Source organism: Pteropus alecto, unplaced genomic scaffold, assembly GCF_000325575.1.
Source record: "Pteropus alecto unplaced genomic scaffold, ASM32557v1 scaffold105, whole genome shotgun sequence".
Classification (NCBI taxonomy): domain Eukaryota; kingdom Metazoa; phylum Chordata; class Mammalia; order Chiroptera; family Pteropodidae; genus Pteropus; species Pteropus alecto.
The window spans coordinates 5,783,960-5,808,042 of NW_006436294.1; the positions used below are offsets into that span (position 1 = coordinate 5,783,960).

Genomic DNA, 24,083 nt, shown 5'->3' on the forward strand with positions numbered 1-24,083 from the left:
GTCTCGCCCTCCTGCTCCGCGGGCTCTGGACAGCCTGTCTCCAGTGCCGAGTGACCGACCAGGCATGGTCCATGGAATGACCGTGAAATAAACAAGCATGTGTCCCCGGGGCCCCGGGGCCAAGTCCATCACTTCTCCCCGAAACGAACACACAGCCTGAGACGGCCCTGAGTCCTTGTGGCCAGTGATGACGTGGAGTTGCACGTCGAACCATTAACTCGTTTCCCATTCAGAAAAACAGCGTGGCTCGCCCCCAGTGTTCATATGACATTGCGTAGGGCTTGCCACGTTCAGCAACTAAATTACTAAACACAGAATGTCATCAACAGAAACGATGTCATTTGTTTCCAAAGACCATCGCTGTCCTAGAGCAACATGAAAACAGGAACGAAAGCGAGATAACCTGTGGCAAAGTTTGGGGGTGAAGTCAGGACTGTGATCCCCGAGTTATCTCGGGGTAAACACTACAGCCGCCAGCGCCGCCGCCGAGTGTTCTCGGGGCAGATCGCCCGGCACAGGCGGCAGGTCCCGCTGGGCCCGCGAATCCGGCAGCGCCCGCTGACGCCCTGCCACCCCCCAGCGCTGGCCCAGCCTCGAGGACTAAAGACTAAAGGACCGTCTCCCCAGTATCACCCAGGGGAAGGCGACAGGGCGCCCCCAGCCCGGCCACACAGGCGGGCCCCCCGTCCTGTCTTAGGCAGAGTCTGGGATCCACTGAGCTGCAGGAGTAGTTCTGGGATCCTAAAAACTGGATGGGATCATCCTTTCCCCAAGAGTCGGCGTCCCCGAGGCAGGGCGCCCAATGACCCTGAGGGCCGGAGTGACAGTGGCGGGGACACTGAGGGCCGGAGTGACAGCGGCGGGGACCCTGAGGGCCGGAGTGACAGCGGCGGGGACCCTGAGGGCCGATGGGGGGCGGCGGTTACGTTTGGTGGCTGGCGGGCCTCCGGGTCACGTTGCAGACGCGGTACTTCCTCTTCATCTGCCCGCAGTGCGTGATCTCCACCTTCAGACCTGGCGACACAGGACAGCGCGCTTCAGCGTCCAACCCACCTGGCCTGGGGTCCAGGCCCACCTCCTGACCATCCCGACATCCAGAACGTCAGGGCGTTCTGGAGCAGCTGGGGGAGGGTGACACCCGGGCTGGCCCCGTGTCACCCATGAGGATGCAAGGCCACAGTTGGGACACTGTTCTTAAAGAGACGAGGACAATGTGGGCTCAGCCTGGAGGCCGGTGGCTGCCACCACGGCTTTCTGTGCCTCCTTTGGGATTATTTTTAGCAGGAGCACCGCTGATGGCCTTTAAAACGCCCTCGAGAAGGGACAGGTGCAGGGGGCCGTAGAGCGATGGGCACCTGCCAGTTCTCTGCCGACGGGCAGAAGGCCCAGGCCAGGGCACTTTGCTCGGGTGGCGGTCAGGCGGGGTGGGTGTGACGGGGCCAGGGGTGAGCGCGGGGAGGAGGCACACCGCCATCTACGAGGTCGAGAGACACCCCCACCTTGCTGCTGCCCTCGGGTGCCGACTGACGGCGGTGACGTCACCTGGCCACCACCCGCGCCTCACCCCACACAGAAAGCCGCTCGCTTAGGATGCTCTGATTGGAGGCGACTCGCCTCCGAGCTAACGCGTCTGACAGTGACTCTGCCGCACCCCAAGACTCAGGAAGTGCGGCAGGAGCAGGACCCCAGAAGCCCCGGGCAGTTACTAACCTTTGATTTCTTTGGTAAACTTGACCCTTTGGGAATCTGTCAGAGGTTTTTGTTGTTCTTCAATACTTTTAAAATCCAAAACTTCACACACAAACTCGATTACTGGCTGTGCCTTATAAAACGCGGTTGCTGAGACTGGAGATGGGAAAGGGAGCAACGGAAGAGAAGCGTGAGCCGGGGCGGCCCGACGGTGCCCGCGACACGGCCGAGCACCGACGGCTCCGGGGCGCCCGCCGCGGGCCGGGGGAGGAGCGTACCTGGCTCCGTCCTCACTCTCCGTCGAGTTCACCTTGGGGCCTGGGAGGTGAGACAGAGCCGGGGTGGGGGCGGGGCGGGTCCCACCCGGTCACGGGCTCCCCCCTCTGGTCAGGGGCAACAGCAAGAGGCCGGCGGAGTCTAAAGCCTGGCTCTGCAACGACAGCTAGGTCTGGAAAACACCCAGCAGAGCGCGAGGCCCGTACGGCTTGGGTGTCTGGCCTAGATCTGAGGTTCATCATGCCCCTGGTGCCCCAACGGAGAGAAAGCGAGTCCCCCGAGAAGGGCAGTGACCCCCAACCTGAAGGATCCAGAAAGCCACAGACCGGGCGACCTGTGCTCGCACTAACCAGGCAGAGGACGCACATGAAAGGTGAGGGGGACGTCCACTCACCACCCCAAAAACCCCGATCCCGCCCAGCGGACACCCGTGCAGCCTCCGGAGCCGTCAGACACCCCAGGCTGTCCCCACGACCGCGGCCGTGGCCCTGCGGGGGGCTCGCTGCTCTACCCAGGACCACTGCCCTGACAGGACGCTCAGGTGAGGCACGCCAGGGGAGCCGCGGCACCTCGGCTCAGGCGCGGGCCGTGCTCGGAGCTGGCCCTCCCCAGGTCCTGGCCCGCCAGCCGGCCCCGGCTCCGCCGCACACAACCGGGCCACACTTACCGTCGATATTTAGCATCATTTTCCAAAGAGAAGGCCGGACGGACTGATGGAAGCCAAACCACACTTCTCGGCCCCCACCCAGGGGGTTGGAGCAGCCCTCGGACGCGGTGAAGAAGGAGCGGCCCACGGGGGTGTACCTGCCGAGAGAGACCCGTGTGGAAGGCAGCCGGGCAGCCCCGGCCGCTGTCTGTCCGAGTCCATCACGCAGGCTCGCGCGGGCCGTCCTGCCTCTGCTCCGTGCGGTCGTCAGACACCCCTCCGCCCAGGCCCACGCTGGACTCGGAGGGACGCCGTGCGCAGCGCAGACTTGGGGACACACGACCTCGACGCAGGGAGAGCGAGAGACGCTGCAACGCTGCACACGGGGTGGAGGCACAGAGAGCCTTCTCGTGCGAGCCGGGTCCCCCCCAGCCTGAGGTGGCTCACGCCCCCTTGGGGGGACTGTCACTGAGGGTCGGTGGGCTGTGAGCCGGAGACCACCTGCGAGCGGCAGGCGCGTCCCCCAGTGCAGTGGCACGGACAGTGCCTGGTCACCGGGACGCGACGCCGCTAAGGATTCCGGACAGGAGACGTGTCACTGAAGCAGTGACGTGTCCTGGCTGCCGGTGGCACCGTCGACCAGCTGGGGTACACGGCCCTTCTCACTCGCCCGACCTTACTGATCCTGCCTCTTTTTCTGTTATTTTCCCAGAATGAAAGCAGAGTTCCCTCCTGATTAGAAAAGAAACACAGTAACTCATTCAAAAGAATCCAGAAAATAAAAATCACAGTAATCTGTGCTACTCCCTCAAATGTATTCAACACTTTGGCAAACATTCTTCTAGATTTTTCTTGTTGCGTCTGCCGCCTTCCTGCCATCAACAGTTCCGAGTGGTAACAGGTTATGTGCTGGGGGCCCGGGGAGGGTGAGGAAGGGCAGACTCTGCCAGGAGGGGTGGCCTGCTCTATATTCGGTCATCGCCACCCAAGTCTGAAGACCGAGACCACCAGGGTCCCCTTTAAAACCAGGCGCAGTGCTTCGGGGGCCCTTCTCACACTCACGAAGGGACACAGGCAGCCGCGCTCTCCCCGCAAACCTCGGAGTTTTGGTCGGAATTGGGATAGTTTAGCATGAAGATGATGAGCCATTAGAGCATCACCTACCCTCCGTCCCAGCAAGTTCGGATGTGGCGGTCTGTGGCAAGACAGCGACCCCACAGATGAACACAGAAGTCGGAAGCATCTGTGTGATCTCCAGCCCTGAAAGGCCCTCGCATGGTGGGAGAGCTGGGACGTCGGCCCCCTGCCACCGGCCCCCGTGCGAAGGCGACAGAGGCCACACTACGTTCTCTCCCCACGTTGGCCCTGCTGTTACCCTCATCATAGAAACACCTGCACAACCGTCACCCCAACCCCGGGCCCAGCTCGTCCTTAGATGGAGCATCCGTGTTCTCCAGGTAACGCCAGGGTCAGAGCAGACGCTCCTCGCTCTCTGGACGGTCCCTGCCTCGTGGACGGTCCCCCGCCTCGTGCACGGCCCTCACCTCATGGACGGCAGATGCCTCATGACCACGTCCAGGGCCTGGATCGTCTCAAAGGGGACGCTGGGCAGCCGCCCCGAAAGTGCATCGTGTAACGCCTGCAGGCTCACGCAGGACACCCACTTGATGGACACCTTGAAGATGCGGTCTTTCCCCTCACCCGGCAGCGTGACCTCCAGCTCCACCTGTGAGGGGCGAATCACACGGTCATTCACGCTCCCCAGGGGCTCAGCTTCCAGAACACCCCCAGAGTGGGACACTCAGTCCTGCATCCGGGCACACACGTGTGGGCGTGTGCACGCCCCGCACACGCACGGGCACAGTGTCAGGAAGGACTGGGGACTTCTCCATCCACGCGTGTCTAGTGCTCACTCTGCCTGACGCCATGCCAGTGGCCACGGGCAAGGCAAGTGGTGAGACAGGTCTTCCCGAGGAGGCGGGGCCAAAGGGGGGTCGTGCTACTTGGCCCGGGGCGGCGGGTCAGTCCCTCTGAGGACGGGCCCAGGGAGGGGACATGGACATGCTGAGGCTGCTCCCCGGCAAAGGAAGGGGGCGTGGCAGCTCGTGGGGGGCCTGGGCCGTCCTCCCCAATGGCATTGAGAAAGCTGCAGTGGGTCTGGGGGTCCCCAACTTCTGGGCCCATTAAGAGTCGAAGCTAGTTCTGCCGTGACTGAATCACGAACAGTCTTCTCAACAGACATGTGATAAGACAGACAGCGAAACGCTGACAGCTCTGGGAGCGGCTGGGCGTGCACCCTGCGATCCCCTCGAACTTTGTCTGAGCAAACACGTTCCCAGTCAAACGTGGGAAGATGGTCGTCTGTGAAAGAAGAATGTGGGACCTCAGGGTGGCAGCAGAGGAGGGAGCAAGTGGTCCCACCTGTTCTGAAACGGTACCCCAAGGATCCGGAACAGGTGGCCGCAGAACGCCGGGCCAACTCCACAGCAGGCGCCCCTCGGCCCCGGAGCACGTGGCGAGCCTGAGGGCCGAGGTGACGCCGGCTGACGCCACCCTTCGCAAGCCCCTCTACCCGAACCGAGGCAGGATTCGGAGGGGGGTGTTTTCCTTTAGTAAAAGGTCCTCATATTTTTAACTAGATTCTAGTCCAGTCCCTTCTTGGCCCCCATAAAAAGGGAAGAGAATAAGCTCCAGGATCTACAACGTTCCCGCCAGACACGGTGTCTCGAGAGGCTGACTGGTGCGGGCATCTAACAGCTTAGGGACGATGGCGATTTTGGCAGAAATGTCACACCCCGTGGGGCAGGCTGACGCTGGGCTTCGGCTGTGACACAAGGCTGAGAACAGTCTGCGTGTCTGCCTGGGCTGCTGGCTGGCAGTGTCGGTCCACGCACCAAGACATTTGTCTGCAAACAGCCTGAAGCTCTTGGTCCCAGGGACACAGCACCCAAAGGGCACTGACTGGGGGTACCCAGGACGTGGTGCTCCCAGCCCTGTCACCTCCTACAGTCTGCCCACAGGCACGTGGCTCCACCGGGCTCCCCGTGTGCACTTGTGGGACGGGAGGGTAGCCCGTCCACCTCACAGAACACTGTGCCAACCGAGGCTGCCAGCACCCGTGACACGGGACACTACACTGGCGTCTTCTGAGCACGGACGACCGAATTACTAGCAAACGGCACCGATCCGGGGCCTAGAGAACGCTGACCACTGTGAGGATCAAGCTGCACAGGCCTAAGCCACACACTCGAGTCCCTTTGTGTGAAAGTCACCAGGTGACAGACCTGCAATGAGAAGCGTCCTGGTTTGCTGCCACCACACGGCTAGGACGCGGACAGGAAGCCACGCCATGAGGGACACGGGAGGCTGAGTGTGGGCCAGGAGCACAGATGCAGCTGCGTCTCCAATGGGGGCTTCTTGTCCAAAACGTGGCTGCCGTGCAGGCCGAGGCCCCGTAAACTCACTGCCATCTGTCACTGAGGAAGGAGTGAGCGTGGGGCAGGGCCCTGGGGCTGCCACCGCCAGGCTCCACGTTACGGGCCCTTTGCAGAAGGGGACGCGCAGGTAACATCTTGTTTCAGATGTACACAGAGAGCTGACAGCTCAAGGCTTCTATGATTTGCACAGCAACGAATCTCAAAAATGGAAGCATCGCCCCTCCAAGTTATCCAGGAAGAAAAACACGGCCGCGCCAGCACACTTAAGAGTTGTGCTGGGAATTCAGCGTCACCCTTGGCAGGTAACACCAGCAGGTACAGGAAGCGGCTGCTCCGTTAGGTTTAGGTGACACCTGCCTTCAATGGGCTGGTTGGCTCCAAGGTACCTTGACAAACGCGGCGTCACTGGAGGGACACTCAGCTCCGAAAGCCAGCAGGTTTAGCCCCAAATGAGAACAGACAGACTGAGCGGACCCTCTACCTGCACACCACCCAAGGGGGGGTCCCCAAGGATGGCTCCCTGCGCCCCCCATTCCTGCCCTTCCCTCCTTCCTATCCTCAAACCTCCTGACCCTCCAAGTGCAGAAGCGTCACCACCTTGGTCCCTGTGGCCCAATCCAGGGCAGAGGGGTGAACAGGTAGGGGAGCCAAGCAGCGGGCTTCATGCAAGGCCGCCTCCCCCACGGCGAATGCCTCCCGTGCAGCGGCTTTACTAATTCAAGTTGCACTGCGCATCTGGCCTAATGTGCCACCTTCTTCTAAGGAGGAGACGCTCACGCCCTCCCCGAATAAACGAAGAGAGGCTGCCGCCCAGGAAACTGCAGACTTGGGGCGTGAGCGAAGGCCCAGGGCTCCGGTCTCGCAAATCCCATCGTGTCACTGCTAAAACAGACCTAGCCGTTACATCCAAAATCCTGAGCAACGTGTGCAGCCTCCTCTGCCTCCCAGTCTGAGAAGCGAGGCATTGGCCTGGGTGGACTCTCAGCCCTAAGGGGAGGGACCTCTCCTTCCACACAGGGGCTGGAATCAGGCGGGTGGGCTAGGATTCCAGTAGGACAGCTTAAGAGCAGATGACAAGGGGCGCCTTCCTTGAGTAAGGGCTGTGGGACACAGGACACTCTGAGGGAGTGCACAGACCTGGACAAGAGCCACCTGCAGCCCCCATCCAGCCGCTGGCAGACACAGGGTTAACACAACACTACAGGATTTGCCCTCTTACTACAGAAGTGCCCACAATACCAAAAAAAAAAAAAAAAAAAAAAGCAAAACTTTATAGAAAAAGAGCAAACATAAAACAAAACAAAAAAAATGGTGGCACTTGGCCGCAAGATGTGAGTGCACGGGAACAGCAAAGAGGTAACACCCCATTCCAGCTCTCAGACGAAGAGGTCCGTTTCTGTGTGTCACAAATATTTGACAGAACCTTAAGAATGAGTGGCAGGAGCGGTCTGCAATCAGGAGACCCCCCGCTCACCAAACGCTGTGGCTCTGGGCAGGTCCTCTAAGATCACCTGAAAACAGGACAAGGACGGTTGGGATTAAACTTACGAGACACGAGGCGCCCACTAGGTACTGGGCGGCACCTAGGGAAGGCTACTGTGGCATCGGGCACACCAGAAACACCGAGGTTAGGGCGAGCTGCAGGCCCCTCAGCCCAGTAACAGCAACCAGCAGCACCTGCCGAGTGCGCACTACACCCCAGACGCAGCGAAGTACGAGATGCTGGCGACTCCAAGTCTGACGGGACCACTGGTTAGAGGTGCAGACGCCTCGGACCCTGAATCAGCCCCTGCAGGTGACAGGGGCCCAGGGCCACAGGACGCTTGTAAGGTGGAGACACTCGCCTTGGGGTGCACGCGCTCGTTCCGCTGGCGCGGAGACCTGGGAGGTCGTTTCTACGCAAGCTCCGCGTCTTACAGGTGCGGCCGCTGTGGCTGGCAGGGCGAGGCGGCCAGGCCGGCCCGAGGTGCCACCACGAGTAAGGGCGGAGCCAGGACTGCAATGAGCTCTGCTTCAGCCCGCGAGCTGTGCTGTCTGTCACCGTCTACAGCAACGCGTCTCAGATGGGGGTACCGCACTGCCTCCCACGCCCCTCCTCCTGCCCGATTATAAACCTGTACAGAGGAAACTGTCGACAGACTCCTTATGCTTCTCTTTCTTACACAAACTTTAAACAAAAACAAATGCACAAATTAAACACCAAGCTTTATCGATTTTAAATGCACAGCATGCTACCTTGCAAGGGGCAACCGACCCTGCTCGGCCCACCGGGGCATGGTCCTGCCACTCCCTCCGACTCGGAACGCCGACGTCAGTCGCCCTGGGCCAGGCAGTGCCCAGCCGGGCGCCAGCGCCACCTCTGAGAATCACCCAGGGAGCCCTCAGTACGGAGCCGTTATCACGGCCGCCTGCCGTCAGCCCTCCGTCAGAACTCAACGCTTATCAGAGCCTAGCAATTCCGAGCTGGACCGCTGGGCGCCAAAACCACCTGCTGGCCATCCAGACGGGCAAAAGGAGCTTAGGCTTCTTAAGATTAGCACAAAAATGCAAAAGCAAAAACTGAACGCCTACAGAGACCGTGCAGGTCACCGGACAGCAGTCTGAGACCCTCTAAGCTCCGAGCTCCTTCTCGGCAACCTGGGGTTCAGGAAGCTGACTGTGTGGGTTGTCCTCTAAGGGACCCAGCTTTTCTGTCCTCACTGGGGTAGGTACTTTTTGTCTTTTAAGTGTGCGTATAGATTATTCCTGAGCTGAGCCTCTGCTCTTGAAAACAACACCCACAATCACCCCGGAGCAGCAGCCCATCTGCTGAAAGATGGGCCAAGAGGCGACGACTTCTGGGCAGAAATTGTATTACGTTTTAAATAAAGCCACGATAAGAATAACGACGAAAGGTGGCACTTTAATACAACCACCGTTCCACTCCCAAGGTGACTGACTCACGACGGTGTTTCAGGTGCGTCACTGGCTACCGCCCGTCAGCTTCGCTTCACTGCTGTCGTCACTCGGGCCCACGTACACGTGACATGCTTTTCCCCAGGTCCCCGCCACCCCCACGGGTCCGGCAGGCTCCCGCTGGGTGATGGCGTGTGGCACGGACGGCTGTCTGTGCTGTACACTTAAATGCTGAGTGGCTTCCAGACATCCTCCCGTGTGGCCACAGACCCTCACCCGCCATCACAGAAAGCAGACCTCGCGGGTCTCGGGGTGGAGCGCAGGGCCAGCGGGCACCTCCCTCCTAGGTGGATGGGGGTGGGGGGGCACGATGGCCTTCAGGGCCCTGGATGGTGTCTCAGTGAGCACAGGGTGACGCGCCCACCGACCCCGTCCCGGCCCCCCACAATCTTACCTTCTCCCTCCCGATCGGAAGGGGCATCGCCGTGTAGAGATTCTTTCTTCCATCAAACACTGGCTTCCGGTCCCCAAAGATCTGTGTTTTAAAGTGCTGGACCATGTGCTCCACTATTTCCCTGGAACGAGAGAAGAGTTTGAGCAGAATGTCAGAACGTCAAACACATTCTCCTGCGCCAGATGATGGGCAATTTTATAAGACTTGTGGCTCTTTTTAGTAAGGTGACTTCCAACTTCCTTCTGTAAAGAAGCAAACTAGAACCTTCAGTGGGTGCAGGCGCGTTCCTCTCTCCACGCACACGCTGGAGACCATCTTCCCCGAGGACAGAGGCTCCCAGAACTCCCCGGGGTGGAGGAAGGGGCTAGCGGGGCTGGGACTCCAGTCACAGCACAGCCCCCTGTAGGGAATGCGTGTCCATCGGTGCATGTTGTTTGTCACTAAGACCTGGGTGCCGTCTGTTCCTCAGGCATCGCGGCGGCAGACTCCCCGCAAGCCTAAAGACACTGCTCTGTCTCTGCGCTCGTCCCCTCCTGGCCCCCCCTGGCCAGCCTGCCCGGCTTGGCAGGGGCACACAGAAGCGCTCTGCAGATGACCAGGGACGGCTGACTGTCCTGTGGCTGGAGGGACGGCACCGCCACTCCTCAGCGCCGAGTGTCTCTGTGCGCGAGCCCATGTGGCACACAGCTCGGCCAGCGTTTCGGGGTGAGGGACAGCGGCTGAGGCATTTCCATTCGACTCACCAAACGCCTGCCTCTCTCCACACATGGCGCCTACTAAAGCACAGACAAGAAGGGCCATGGTGCTTGCCCGGCCGGGGTCCTTATAAGGAAAACCTGGTGCCAGGGACGCAGAATCTGTCATCAGGAAACACAGCTCACGGATGTGGTAAAGAGGAAGAGACGGGTCCTGGCAGAGGGGACGGGGGCAGGCCATCTGACAGACCGCCCAGGGGGTGAGCTCTGAGCCCAGCCCGCTGTAAGGGCTCCTCCTTAGGGCGCAGCCTCGGGCGACTTTGAGGAAGCAACTCCGGAATTCACCCCATCCTTCCCTTCCCCAGAACGGGGAGCGGGCTGAGGCAGGCTCCCCTTGTTCAAACTGGCTTTGCCCAGCAGACCTTCAACCGTGCTCGTCACAAGCGGTGAGCCTCCAGGGCCCCACCGATCCTGCCCAAACGCCACAGCCTGGGAGTCCCTGGGGCAGACGCGGTCTCTCCAAACACCTTTGACGGTGCCACACGCCTCTAACACCGACGGGGAGATCACAGCCCCAGGAGGCGTAAAGCCCCAAAGACGTCCCACTCCCATCTCTGGTCTCTGTCGTTCCTGACGAGCTCACCTGCGTTGCCACACGCGACCCTGGGCCGCCTGAGACATGCCGCCCCCCAAGCTTCATGGACCTCGTCTTTACGGTCAAGACTTCACAATCAACTCAAGGTCCAAGCGGCGCTGCCAGGGATTCCCAGCCAGGCTCGAAGAACCAGTTGCCCAGCCAACTCAAACTTATCAGGAAGACAGTTAGGAGGGCGCGCGCCCTGCTCGTTTCACGAGGCTAGCGAAACCTTTATGGTGAAACCTGACAAGGTGATCATGGACCAGTCTCACTTGCAAACACAGATGCGGAAACAAAGTAACGCACGGAATCCAGCACCGTGTTGAAAACAATACAATGTGTCAGCGCTGGGCAGACACCAGGGATGGAAGGTCTGGTTTAACACGATAAAAGTAATTGATGTGAAACAAATTTCAGACCTAAAAGTAAAAGCTAAAGCTATAAAACTTCTGGAAGAAAACGAAAGAGAAAAATCTTCATGAACCCCGGGACAGACAAAGATTTCTTAGAACACAGACAGTATCAACTGTAAAATAAAACAATAATAAAGTGCACTTCATCAAAATGAAAAGCTTTTACTCTTTAAAAGATATCACTATGACAAGGGCAAACCACTGACTGAGGGAAAATATTTGAAAGCCACATATATACCTGATGAAGGACTTGCATGCATAATACATACATATAAAAAAAGCTTACGACCCAGTAAAACACACCTATTTTTAAAAACAGGTAAAAGATTTAAAATGATACTTCGCAAAAAAAGATACACAAATGGCTAATGAGCCCATGAAAAGATGCTCAGTATTAGTCATCAGGGAAATGCTAAGAAACCACAAAACGTCACCCCACACCTGCTAGAATGGCTGACATTAGGGACCTGCCATACCAAGGGTTGGCAAAAGGGCATGAGGACAGTTAGCTCTCACACATCACTGCTGGGAATGGCAAATGACACAACCGCTTACGGGGAAGAACAGTCTGGCCATCTCTTATAAAGGTCAATGTATACGCACCGCACCATCTAACAATACCTGATAATTACCCAAAAGAAATGAAGACACGTAACCATATCAACACTTGTATACAAATGTTTATGATAGTCCCAGACTGGAAACAACTCAAATGTCCATTAACTGGTGAACAAATTATGGTACAACATTCCAAGGGAATACTTTTATTCTATTGATGAATTACTAGTACAGGCAACATGATGGCTGTATTTTAAAAACAGCTCAGGGAAAGACGCCAGATATAAAGCAGTACTTACTGCATGATTCCATTTATATGAAATTTTCTAAAAGGCAAAAACCAATCTACGCTGACAGAAGGCACGTCAGCGGATGCCACGGGGCAGGGGACCCACAGCGAGGGTCAACTGTAAAGGGGCATGAAAGTTTCTGGACCCTCGGAATGTTCTACGCCTTGATTATCACCTCGGTGTGAATGAGCGTCACAAGGATGCAGACATTTTTTAAAATTCGTAACTATACACTTAAAATGGATGTGTTTTGCATGTAATTGTATCTCAATAACGTTGATTTGTATTTCAAAAATGGAATGTAAAAAAGTTTTTAAAATTAGGATCATCTCAAAAGAGTAGGGGGAAAAAAGCATTCATAAAATTCAACATCCATTCACGATTTATTTGAAATTTGCCAACGAGGAACAGAAGGACGCTCTTAAATGAAAGAGCAGCTCCTGGGCCCCGTCTGTCGGCTGCTGGGCCGCAGGCCAGTCGCCACAGCAGGGGAAGGGCGGGGAGAGGGCTGTGAAGAAGAAAAGCCTGCCATAGTAGGTGGACGGTACGACCGGGTCTGTTAAAAGCCCAGACGAACCTACAGAGGAACACTGGAAGCGGAAGCTTCCGGAAGACAGACTCCTTGCCTTTTTCTCTGTGTAACTCCAGGGTCCCGCAGACGGCGGATTCCCCATAAATATTTCTTGAACAAACGCACATATTACCCCGGGTAGTAAGTCTTGATTCATTCGCTCTCTCGCTCATTATACGCCCTCCGGGACAGGCGAAGCAGAGGGACGCTTAAGGACGAAGAGCCCAGAATGGCAAAGTCAACCATCAAATAAATCGACTTCAGTAAGAATGCCCCGGGAAGCTCAGTGTCTTGCAGAAATGGAAGGAGGGAAGAGGCTGGAAAACCAGGTAGACAGGTGTGCCTGGTGTCCCCATCCTCTCCGCCTCTATAAAGTTCAGACTCCCCACAAAGCTTTGGTTTCTAGCAGTAAACATGGAGTTAAGTTTCCTCCTTCCCCTATGAGAAGTCGTTGTGGCCACTCTGATATAACAGCAGAGGAATTCCTAAGTGGTCTGGCCACACGGGACGGTCACGTCTGGAAACACAGATTTAAATTATCTTGTTACATAATGCAACCTAGTATCAGTAAGTCACTTGTGATGTATTCACGTTGTCAGGATCAATGGCCATTAACCTCCCCTCTCTCCTCCCAGTTTCTGGGCGAGCCTCACCCCAATGGCACCCCCTCCCCTGAGACTGGAGAGGAGCAGCCAAACCAAAGCATCCTGCTTACACCCAGTCTGTTACGGCGAGGGATGGCTTTACCTGGAGCTAAACGGACAGAGACGCAGGGACCGGGGACAACTAGCTCCAAGCGACATACACCGATCTTTTATTTCGGAGCTGGAAACGCCATAAGATGCTGAAAACAGAACAACCAACTAACATACCACATTCGTGGACCATAACATTCAATTCTCCCAAACAAATCCATTCTTTCAGTCCCAAAAAAGAGACCCAGAGGGGTTTACTTTTATTTGATGGAACCTAATAAACCAATTCTAAATTGTACTTGGAAATAAGTCGGGCGGAGGCCAGCAGTACACCCCCGGGGCGGACATGTAAAGGCCGCAGTGACGAGACGATGTGCTGGAGCCAGGACGGGCAAGGAGACCTGGGAACAGAATCGAGAGCCCAGGAAAGACACGTGGGCGTCCGGGCATTTTAACTGGGACAGAAGTCGCAGGAGAGAGAGGACAGAGCAGACTTTTCAAACACTGGAGTTGAGGCAACTAGGCGTCTAGTATTCAGAGCAACGAAACGCAGCCCGTGCCACAGGGAACGCCTGTCCGCACGAACGCGTGCTGTCCGCTCACACCCGTAACGGGGTCTTCGGGACAAGAGTCCGGTCCTACCCGCCAGGAACACCCGGCACCAGGCAGCCTGGCACACCAGGGCCTCAGTCGGTGCTGGTTCGGAGGAGGAGGCTGTCCAGTCAGCATAACCAGGACCCACCCCGTGGATGAAAAAGCAATCCTGCTCCGGTGGCCAGGGGCGGACAACCCCAGCCACCCCACGGCCGAGAGAACGCCTCGCCGCCAGCCGCACCCCGCCCCAGGCCTGGGCGGCCCACTTTCGTGGGGCTGAAGGTGCCATAGCCTGTATCATGTTGTGCAAACGGGACTCAGATGCTCGAATTTAATGGCAGGATGACAGCTGCTTCCAAAGGCAGAGGCCCCGCCCCTCCATCAAGGGCGGCTCCCAGCAACTGACCTGCCTTCTCCCTCCCTCCTTCCCTCCTTCCCTCCTTCCTCCCTCCCTCCTCCCTCCCTCCCCGTCTCTGTTTTAACTATGGTGAAGAATAACATAAAACGTGCCATTTCGATCATTTTCTCACGTTCAGGAGCGTTCAGTACATTCACTGTACAACCACCACCACCGTCCACCTCCAGAACTTTCTTATTCCCCAACGGAGGCTCCGGACCCACTCACCGCAGACTCCACACGCCCCTCCGTCTGGAGCTGCGACTCTTTTTGACCAGCTGGTCCTCAGCAAGGAGGAACTGCCTGGGGCCACGCTAGTGACAGGAGTCCGAGTTTAGTTGTTCCTTAGCGTCAAGTGTGACCCCTGGAAACAAAGTCGCGTAGTTCCTCGGGGTAGGTGGCCCCCGGACGACCACCTTTACTGAACACGATGCTCAGGCTGTGCCCCTGCCTGTACTCTGAGACTGCCGTCTGTGCACACGCTACGCGTCTGTATGCACTCGGTGTCATAAAGACAACCGTGTGACGATGACGACGGCAGAACTGTCGGCCCGTGCTCTCTGCCAGGCGCGTCACGCGAACGGCTCAGCTGATCCTCGTGATGACCCGGGACGCTGACGCCCTCTTCTGCATTTTACACAGGAGGGCATGGAGACGCGCAGCCACACACAGCACGTGGCGGCGACAAGACGCATGGCCGCCTCGTAGGACGCACACGCATTCGCTAACCAGAGGCCGACGTGCTCTGTAGCAGCTTGTTTGCCTGTTTTGCTATAATGACAGGAAGTTTTCCTTTGTTAATTTCCAGGTTTTGCATTAATACGTTCTCACTGTACGTTTCGAATGCGGACGATGCTGGAAGCCCGCGCAGACCACCTGCTCGCCTCCGTCCCCTTCTCAGGAGAGACCTGACCACTTCGAACCTGTGCACGTAAATAAACGCACAGGCACGCGAAAGAAATACACGGTGTCATCATTGATCGAACACACGGCGTCGAACGCACGGATTTGGAGCCTGCTGTCTCCTCCCTGCGTGTCTTCGAGAACTTTCCCTGTCACTGTATACGAAGTGGCCGTCAAGCCCCGAAAGAGATGTTACTGTGTCGTGTACTACAATGTAATGTTAACAAACCACTCAAGTCGCCTGTATTTCCTGACTTGGTGTCCACACCGTGAAGCCCATTTCATCGTCGTCACGCTGTTGACAGCTTCACAGCAAGCACCGCGGCACGTCCGTTTACGCAGCCCGACGGGGTGACACATAAGTGGGTTTCTCTTCCCTCTTTTCTTTTTTTCCTTCGCCTTTACAATTAGACATCCCTGTATATGATCTCTCTTTGGAATAGTAAGGAGTAGAACTGCTGGGTCAAAGGGAGGTACACACACGTACACACACACACAGCCACCTTTGAAAAAGCCTGAGCCAATGCATTCCCTCCAGTGGTCAGCGCCCAAAGTAAGTAGCAGGCTACGAACGACAGTCCCGCTGCCCTGGCCCCCGCCTCTCCCCCGCTCCGTGTTACCACTGACCGAGCTCAAGAGGGGCAAGGACAGAGCAGCTGACAGACGAGAGGCGCACCTTCCTTTCGTAGCCCAATCTGTGCTTCTGAGCAGAGCGCTACTACCTGTGAGCCACCTGCAAGGTTCCCTAGAGCGGGTGGCCAGGCCGGCACAACAGGCCAGTCTGTGCGGCCACCTCTGCACCCGCAGTGACACTGGAGGCAGCATGAGAAGACGGACCTTGCCTTGTACCCAGTCCCGCCCACGCAGTCCATCATTCCACGGTGAATGATCGACTGCGCTGACAGAGGCTGAGGGTCATGGGGCTGGGGTTCGCAGTGACTCATCACAAAGCGCTCGGATCCTGCGCAAAGCCTCCAGGCTGAATTTATTAAATGTCTACCACGGGTACTGCATGAGGTTTTGGGAACTCAGAATGAAGACACTGTCGTCACTTCCACGGAGGATGCGGGTGGAAGGAGAGGCAAGTAGAGAGATGGGGGTTGAGAATGGCCTTGGCAGAGCGACTCCCAAGGACCAGTCCCCAGAGCTTCCGTCTGCCAGCACGGACCCTGAGCACCGGTGACGGCTGGCCGGACTCTCCCTCCCCCCAGGGACAGGCCCTGTGTCTATCTTGTCCACCAGTGGTCAGCCAGCGGCACAGCACCTGTCACACGAGTGGAGGTTTCATAAGCCTGGCTGGTTGCCGGCGTGGGTGGAAGGCGGGACTATGGCAAGGCATTGGCACATAGGTTTTGCCAGGACAAAAACTTTACTTCTAACATTTTCTATACTATTTTGATTGATTATAATTGTGCAGTTGGACCTTAGCCAAAGCGCACCAGAATTAATAGTAAAATAGAGAAACCTGAAGGTTCACAAGTTAACCAGGCAGCAGCCCTCAGGCTGGCGCTCCCACCCCGGGGAGCAGCGGAGCGTGCTGGCATGTGGGCTGGCCTTGGCCGCAAACGTGCCACTCGGGCCCCCCTTGGCTGCTCACTGTTTGACTTGAGGCAATTTTTAAACACTGGGTAACTTAAAAACCTTCCTGTGAAGCTATAGCGGGGATGCAGAAGTACAGTCGAGTACAGATATCCGATTTTAATCGCCATCGGCCTTTCTCTGCTGCCAGATGACAAAGCCTTAGTCATCCCTACTTTCCTAAAAGCAAGCTCCTGGTACGCTGTGGCTGGCGGCATATGAGCCCAACTGCCACCACTCAGACGGGAAGCCCGGAAATCGTGCATGCCTCACCCCGGCTCAGAGAGTGCATCCTAACCGCAGACGTGCACAGGTTTTTGTCCCATGGGAAGTCGAAAACACCCAACGAGCCCTTCAAGGAGGCTCAGAGCACGTAAGACATATTCGAAGATCTCAGAAGACCTTCCGAGAACAAAGCTGTTTGAACCACCTGTGCCCCCAATTTTTTGTTCGGAAACACGTTTTCCAGTAAGCACACGTGGAAAGGATCTCACGTAACGGTCAGGTGCCATCTCTCTGGAGACATGTCTTTTGGGGACACTTAGAATGGGTGGGTCAAGGGGTTTACGCTATTTTTAATATGTACAATAAACCGCCTTCTGAAAAGTCTGGACTAATGTATATTGGTCACACTGAGTGGATCCAACTGTTCGGTGTCATAAATAAGGGAGCTGAATGCCCATTCTTTCTCTCACAAAGGCTGTGACCAGGGAAAAAGTATCACAGCACAGAGCACTTCATAAGACGCCAGGACCACCGGGGCCATCCCCGTGCTGCCCAAACTGCTCTGGAGAATTTGTTTCTGAGCACGTCAAAGTGGCTGGTGCCGGACTTACTCTCCGGCCTCGATGTGACCACCGAGGGAAGTGAACCCTGAGGAAGCCACACGTTTGCTCTGCCTGGGAGCAGCTTCCACACCACAAAACGGGGGAAGGGGTGGTAGAGCATGGCAGTTTTGTCACGCTCAGGAGAGGGGGGGCCAAGTCTGGGGCTGCAGAAGATGCAGGAATTTGTGCGGCAGGGTACCGAGAAGACAGCAAAAGCCAGACTCCCTCTCTGCAACACAACGATGTTCAACAACAATAAAATTCACTGTACATGTGAATAAGCAGGAAAAAGTGACAGGTAATCTAAGGTAAAGCCTGTCAATGAAACACACCCTGAAATGACCCATGTGTTGTAATTAGCAGACGAGGGCTACTGTAATAAATATGCACTATAAATATATGCAAGGCTATCAAGAAAAAGATGGAAACAATGAGTGAACAGATGGGAAATATCAGCAAAAAACTTAACCATCAAAAGGAACCAAACGTAAATTTTCTATAATGAAAAGTACAACGCCTACATGAAAAACACTTTTACTGGATGGTTACCACAGACAATCCGATACTATAAAAAAGGGGTGGATAAAGGGATCTTAAAGACAAATCAATAAAGATTATCCAAACTGAAAAAAGGAGGGAAAGATTTTTTTAGAAAACCACCGCTTAACGGCCCGATGACAAAATTAAACGGTCCAGCGTATACATAATTGCAATCCCAGAAGAAGTGCAAATGGGGCAGAAAAAAATATTGGAAGAAATGCTAGCCAGTAGTTCATCCAAATTTCATGGAAGATATCAACATTCAAATTCTGGAAACTCAATGACCTCCAAGAAGGAAAAACACGAAGAAAACCACACCTGCGCAGATCACAGTCAAACTGCTGAAAAGCAAAATTAAAACAGAAAATGTTCAGAGGAAAAAAGACAAATTACATACAAAGGAGGCACAACGAGAAAATGAGCTGACATTTCCTCATAATCCATGAGGATTAACAGATGATGTAATGTCATCTTCTTGGTAGGGTGGGTGGGTGCTGTCTACTTAGAATTCTATATCCACCAAGAATAAGAAGGAAATACACACATTTACGTATTTAAAGAAGGTGCTGGAAGAGTTCATCACTGGCAGGACTGCACGAGAAAGGCTGAGGGGGACAATGCCAGGCGAAAACACTGATCAAAGGGAAGAAATGATGAGAACGAGGTAGGTTAACATGTGAGTAAACCATTTTCTTTTAATTTCTTACACACGCTCGCTCGCTCTCACACACACGAGTCCAAAGTATAAGCAAGGAAAAGGTATCTGCCAAACAGTAAGCGTAAGAAGCTCATGAGCCTGTGTTAACAATCGGAGGGAGACGACTTTTAGACGAGACGAATTACCAAATATAGGGAGGGACTTTTCCTAGTGAGAACAGTGTCAATTTATCACGGAAGACACAATTATATATACCTAATACCAAATAACAGAGCTTTGAAATACACGAAACAAAATCAGATCGTACTAAAAGGAGAAACAGACAAATCCATATCGTACTTGGACGAAAAAATTAGAGAGTATATAAAAGACTGAAATAATGACATCAACTCCTTCCAGCATCGACGGCTTCCCCCATCCAAAGGCTCCAGAACGCACATGCTTTTCAAGTGTGTGAGGGATGTTTAATAAGATAAATCATATGCTCAGCCATAAAATGAGTCCCGATAAGTTTCGAAAGGTTGAAACCCTATAGAGTATGTTCTCTAAGCATAAAGAAATTAAATTAGCGATCGATGAAAATAAAGTATCTTTCAAAAAAAATCTCCAGAGTTAAGAACTGAATAATATACTCTTTAAAAACCACGGATTAAAGAAGAACTCACAAAGAAAATGAGAAAATATTTTAAACTAAATGAAAACTAAAATGTATCAAAATTGGTGGGCTATAGCTAAAATCAGGCTTACAGGGAATATTTACGGCATTAAAAAAATGGATTGGAAAAGAAGAAAGGTTTGAAATGATGATCTAAACTCAAAGTGAGTATAAGGAAGAAAATAATATAAAGATCAAGAGAAGAAAAACGGGCAAAAATCAATAAGCAAAAGAGAAAAATCAACAAAATGAAAAATTGTTTCTGCGAAAAGATGAATATAATTGACAATCCCCTAGCAAAACTGATTGAGGAAAAAAAGGAAAACACAGATTTAAAATACCGGGAAACAGGGGCTTTCACCGCAGGTGCTAAGGACACTGAATGAATACTACGAACAACTTTATGGCCCAATAAATTCAACCAATTAGGTGAAATGGACAGATTCCCTAAAAGACACAAACTACCAAAAGTGATACAAAAAGAAATGGAAAAATCTGAATAGCCTGATATCTGATGAAGACATTATATTGCAGGAAGCACTTTCTACTTAGAAAACGCCAGGCCCAAATGGTTTCAATGACAAATTGAGACATTTAAGGAAGACATCATAGCGAGGTCACACCTCCCTGTTTGGTGCACAGAGGAGGGGACATGTTCCAGCTTGCTGTACAACGACTCCCTGTCCCCGATACAAAACCTAACAAGAAACTGCGGAGCAAAGTCCCTTAGGAGCATGGACCCAAAAATCCACAACGAAAGACGAAGATTAAACCCAGTGATGTGTAAAATATAGTATAGTATACCATGGCTCGCGATATGTATAACGTAGTACATCATGACTCTCAGAAACTTGAGCCAGTTTGACCCCCTCCCCAAATGAAACGACATAATTCACCACATCGATGGGGGGTGGGGGGGAACCACACGATCACCTCCACGTCTGCAGAAAACGCATGTGGCAGATTCAACGCCCTAGGACGAGGCTAATTCTCAGTAAGCATTCTCATGCTGACTCGTAAACACTTACTTAGGAATAGAACTCCCTGTGCCCACGAAGGGGTCCCTATGAAAATCCCACAACAAATACGGTATTTTATAGACGAAAGAATAAATGCTTGCCTCCAAGGTCAGGAACAGGTAAGGATGTCTGCTTTTACTGGGTATACTCAACATCGCCGACAATGGATTTCTTAGCCAACGCAATAAAGTAAGTCAAAGAAATGAAATGCATTAAAAACTGGAACGAAAAATGTAAAACCATCTTTACTCAAAAATAATTTTTAAAAATTTATCATCTGTATTGAGATATCATTCACATGCTAAAAATCCTCACCCATTTATAGTGTACAATCTGATGGTTTTTAGTACATTCAGAGTTTTGCAGCCATCCTCACCATCTAAGTTTAGAGCATCTTTATCACCCCAAAAAGTAACCCCGTACTTATGGGCAATTCCTCCCCACCCCTTCTGGAAAATGAAATTTTAAAACACGATTTACAATAACAACATAAAATAGTTAAGAATAAATAAAATGAAAGACTTCTACATAGAAAATCATGAATAACTCCTGAGAGAAATTAAAGTAGACTTAAATAGAAAATGTACCATGTATATGGACTGGAAGATTCAATAGTGTCAACTTTCTCCAAATTTATCTATAGATTCAAAGAAATCACAATAAAAAATTCTCAAGGAGCTTTTTTTTTTTTTTTTACGCCTACAGCACCTGATCTTCTCAGGTGGTCTCCCCTCCAAGTACTAACCAGGCCTGACCCGGCTTAGCTTCAGAGATCAGACAGTATCGGGTGTGTTCAGGGTAGCATGGCCGTAGACTCAAGGAGCTTTGTGGCAGTTAATGAAAATTAATTGACTTTTACCCACCAAAGGTGCTAAGGTCAGTCAACAGGGAAAGAAAAGTTTTCTCAACAGACCCTCACCTCACACCATACACAAAAATTTATTCAAGATGGACTGCAGACCTAAATCTACAAGCCCAAACTACGACTCTTATAGACTCTTACAAAAAAAAAAAAATCAAATAGTATCTTTGTAATCTTCAGGTAGGCAAATGTTTCTTAGACCACACCATGTAATAACCATTTTCAAAATTTCATAGCAGGACTGCAACAAAATTGTAAAATTTTGACATTAAGGACACCGTTAAGAAAGCGAAATGGCTACACTCAGACTGTATGAAAATATTCCCAATATAGTCTGGCACCTGGACTGTATCGAAACCTCCTACAAATCAGTAACAAAAAGACACATACCCTCCAAAACTGGGAAAAGACTTCTACAGACACTTTTCCAGAAATAAAATATTATGACATTATATGCGAATATAATTATGGACATAAGTACATGAAAGGTGTCCGACTCAGCAGGACATGAACATTGAAACCACAGCGAGAAACCAGTACACGCCCACCAAAATAGCAAAAAACAAAAAGACTGACCACGCCAAGTGCTGACAAGGAGGCAGAGCCACGGGAAGTCTCCCGTGCCGCTGACGGCAGGGCACGGCCACGCTGGAAGACCAGCTGGCCGTTTCTCACACAGCCGAACCCACTCCTGCCCTTTGGTCCAGCAATTTCTCTCCTAGTTATTTATTTAAGAGAAGTGAACATGTTACGTCCACTAAAAAACACTTTAAGAATGTTCACAGCGGCTTCATTCATCATAGCAAAGCCCTGACAGCCCTAAGCATCTCACAAGAGAATGAATAAATAAATCATGAAATACCCATATTATAAAATATTCCTCGGCAATAAAAACAAGCAGCTATTAACACACATTACGATCCAGGTCAATATCAAAATCACCGTGCCAAGTCACAGCAGCAGGATGAAGGGAGAGGGTTTCGTAGGCTGCACAAATCCGTTTACGTGGGCAGGGGATGAATCCGCGGTGACACGGACCAGAGCGCTGACCTGAGGGGGCTGGGGTCAACTGCATGAGGGCATGAGGCAACATTCCGGGGGGATGGGCACATATGTGCATTTTGTCACAACGCGCTGAATCGCACTTACGTGTATTTCATTGTGTCTTGATAAAAAAAAGTTTTTCAAAAAATAATAAACACAACAAAAACTTGCTCAAAAAAAAAAAAAATCAGAAGGATCCGCTGAGAATCAGAGGTTGACTCGTTTAAAATCTCGCGTCCGTATGCAAAGATCACGCACAGAAATCAGGACCAATAAAGGAGGAAGCAATACCTGTTAACTCTCCTTGGGCATTTCTCTGGCTTGATATCCAATTCATAGTGATAGATGTCGATTTTTGGAATGTCCATTTCAAAGAAGTTGGCCTGTAACTTGATTGTTCTCCCGGAGGTCCCGAAGTCGGGTCTAGGCGGAGGCTTGAAGGCATATCCTTGGATGGGGGGTGGTGGCGGTGCGGGAGGCGCGAGCACTGGAACAGAAAGGTCACTGTCACACGGGGGAATCACTGGCTTTTCTGAGGCAGGGCAGAGCCTGGGCCCGGGACTGAAGCACTGCGGGGTGGGGGGTGGGATCCTCCAGCGCCCACGCAGTCCCTCCCGCCTCCCAGGACCCGCGCCCTCAGTGACCCTCCAGGGCTTCCAGTCTCTCTTCTTCCCTGTTCACATGGTCCCAAAGAAAACCTGGAACTCACGCCCTCCCGCCCCCAGGCAGACCTGGTCGCAAAGACCCTCCAACTGCCACGCTCAAGGAGGCCCGCCCTCACCACCTGCTCCACAGCATGTGCTCCTCGGTCTTGGTGGCACGTGACATCATGCCAAGTCCTCCCTTTTCAAACCACCCCCTCCCTGGTCCTCTCCCTGCTCTGCCCAAATCCTCCCAAAGTTGCACTCTCCCCTCCAGCCCTCTTCCTTCTCTCCGAGGGCGCCCCGCATCCACTCCTGCGCCCACGGTCAGCCTCCACCACGAGGCCACGCCCACCCGGTCCCGAGACGCCGCCCGCGGCCTTCACAGTCTTGCCTGCTTGTCTCTCAGACACTATTTCCTACCCACCCCTCTCTGCCTCCGCGTGGGTCCCCACTTCATCCTGCGCAGGTCATTACAGAAGCCTCCTGGGGGGTGGCCTCGGCTTCCAGGCACCCCCTCATCCATTCTCCGCACTACAGGCTGGCATGTCTGAGCTCACCTGTCCCAACACCTCATGGCCCCCAGCATCCGGCTCTGACGTTTAGGCACGCGCAAGTGTCCGCAACCTAGCAGCCTCGTCTCCATGGCTCCGAGGCCACCCTGCCCAGGATGCAGCCTTCGCACTCAGACCCCCGCCCCTGTCTGCTCTGTCCAAGGGTCCTGGTGGCTTCACTGGCTCCTTTCTACTCACGCCTCCAGCTCACTTTATCCACGCTCCACGCAGACGTGCTCCCCTGTGCCATCGTCACAGCTGGCTATCTGTCTCCCTAGTGGGACACTGGGCAGCTGGAGGATCGAGATCGCTGTCTGCCCAGGGTCTGGGAGCACGGATGATGCAGAGTAAGAGCCCAGAAACATCTGAGCAGGCCCCTCCGTTTAGATTTGAGGAAGGTAAAGTCAGACGGGTGAGGGTAGGGACCGCCCGAGTCACTCAGAGAGCATCCTCTACAATGGGCCACCCAAGTCACAGAGAAAGATGTCTGGACATCAGGAATCAATGAAGCCAAGCCCTCCTGACACCAGTGTTCACGCACCTGCCCCACCGCCC

The 24,083-nt window shown here is 53.6% G+C and overlaps 1 protein-coding gene and 1 pseudogene across 2 annotated transcripts in view; both read right to left on the bottom strand.

The window, feature by feature from the left end:
* The window catches only part of AGO2 (argonaute 2, RISC catalytic component), a 53,024-nt gene that overhangs the window by 19,487 nt on the left and 9,454 nt on the right, over window positions 1-24,083 (bottom strand). For both annotated transcript variants that reach the window (XR_001516994.2, XM_006912939.3), the window contains exons 2-7: window positions 22,625-22,820; window positions 9,398-9,518; window positions 4,156-4,337; window positions 2,633-2,769; window positions 1,711-1,845; window positions 927-1,014 (exon numbers count right to left, since the gene is read on the bottom strand). Coding sequence is in view for 1 of the 2 variants with exons in the window: in XM_006912939.3 (XP_006913001.2) it covers window positions 927-1,014; window positions 1,711-1,845; window positions 2,633-2,769; window positions 4,156-4,337; window positions 9,398-9,518; window positions 22,625-22,820 (859 nt within the window). In the remaining variant the exon portion in view is untranslated. The remainder of the gene's footprint in view (window positions 1-926; window positions 1,015-1,710; window positions 1,846-2,632; window positions 2,770-4,155; window positions 4,338-9,397; window positions 9,519-22,624; window positions 22,821-24,083) is intronic.
* Window positions 21,124-21,242, bottom strand: LOC112480568 (annotated as a pseudogene).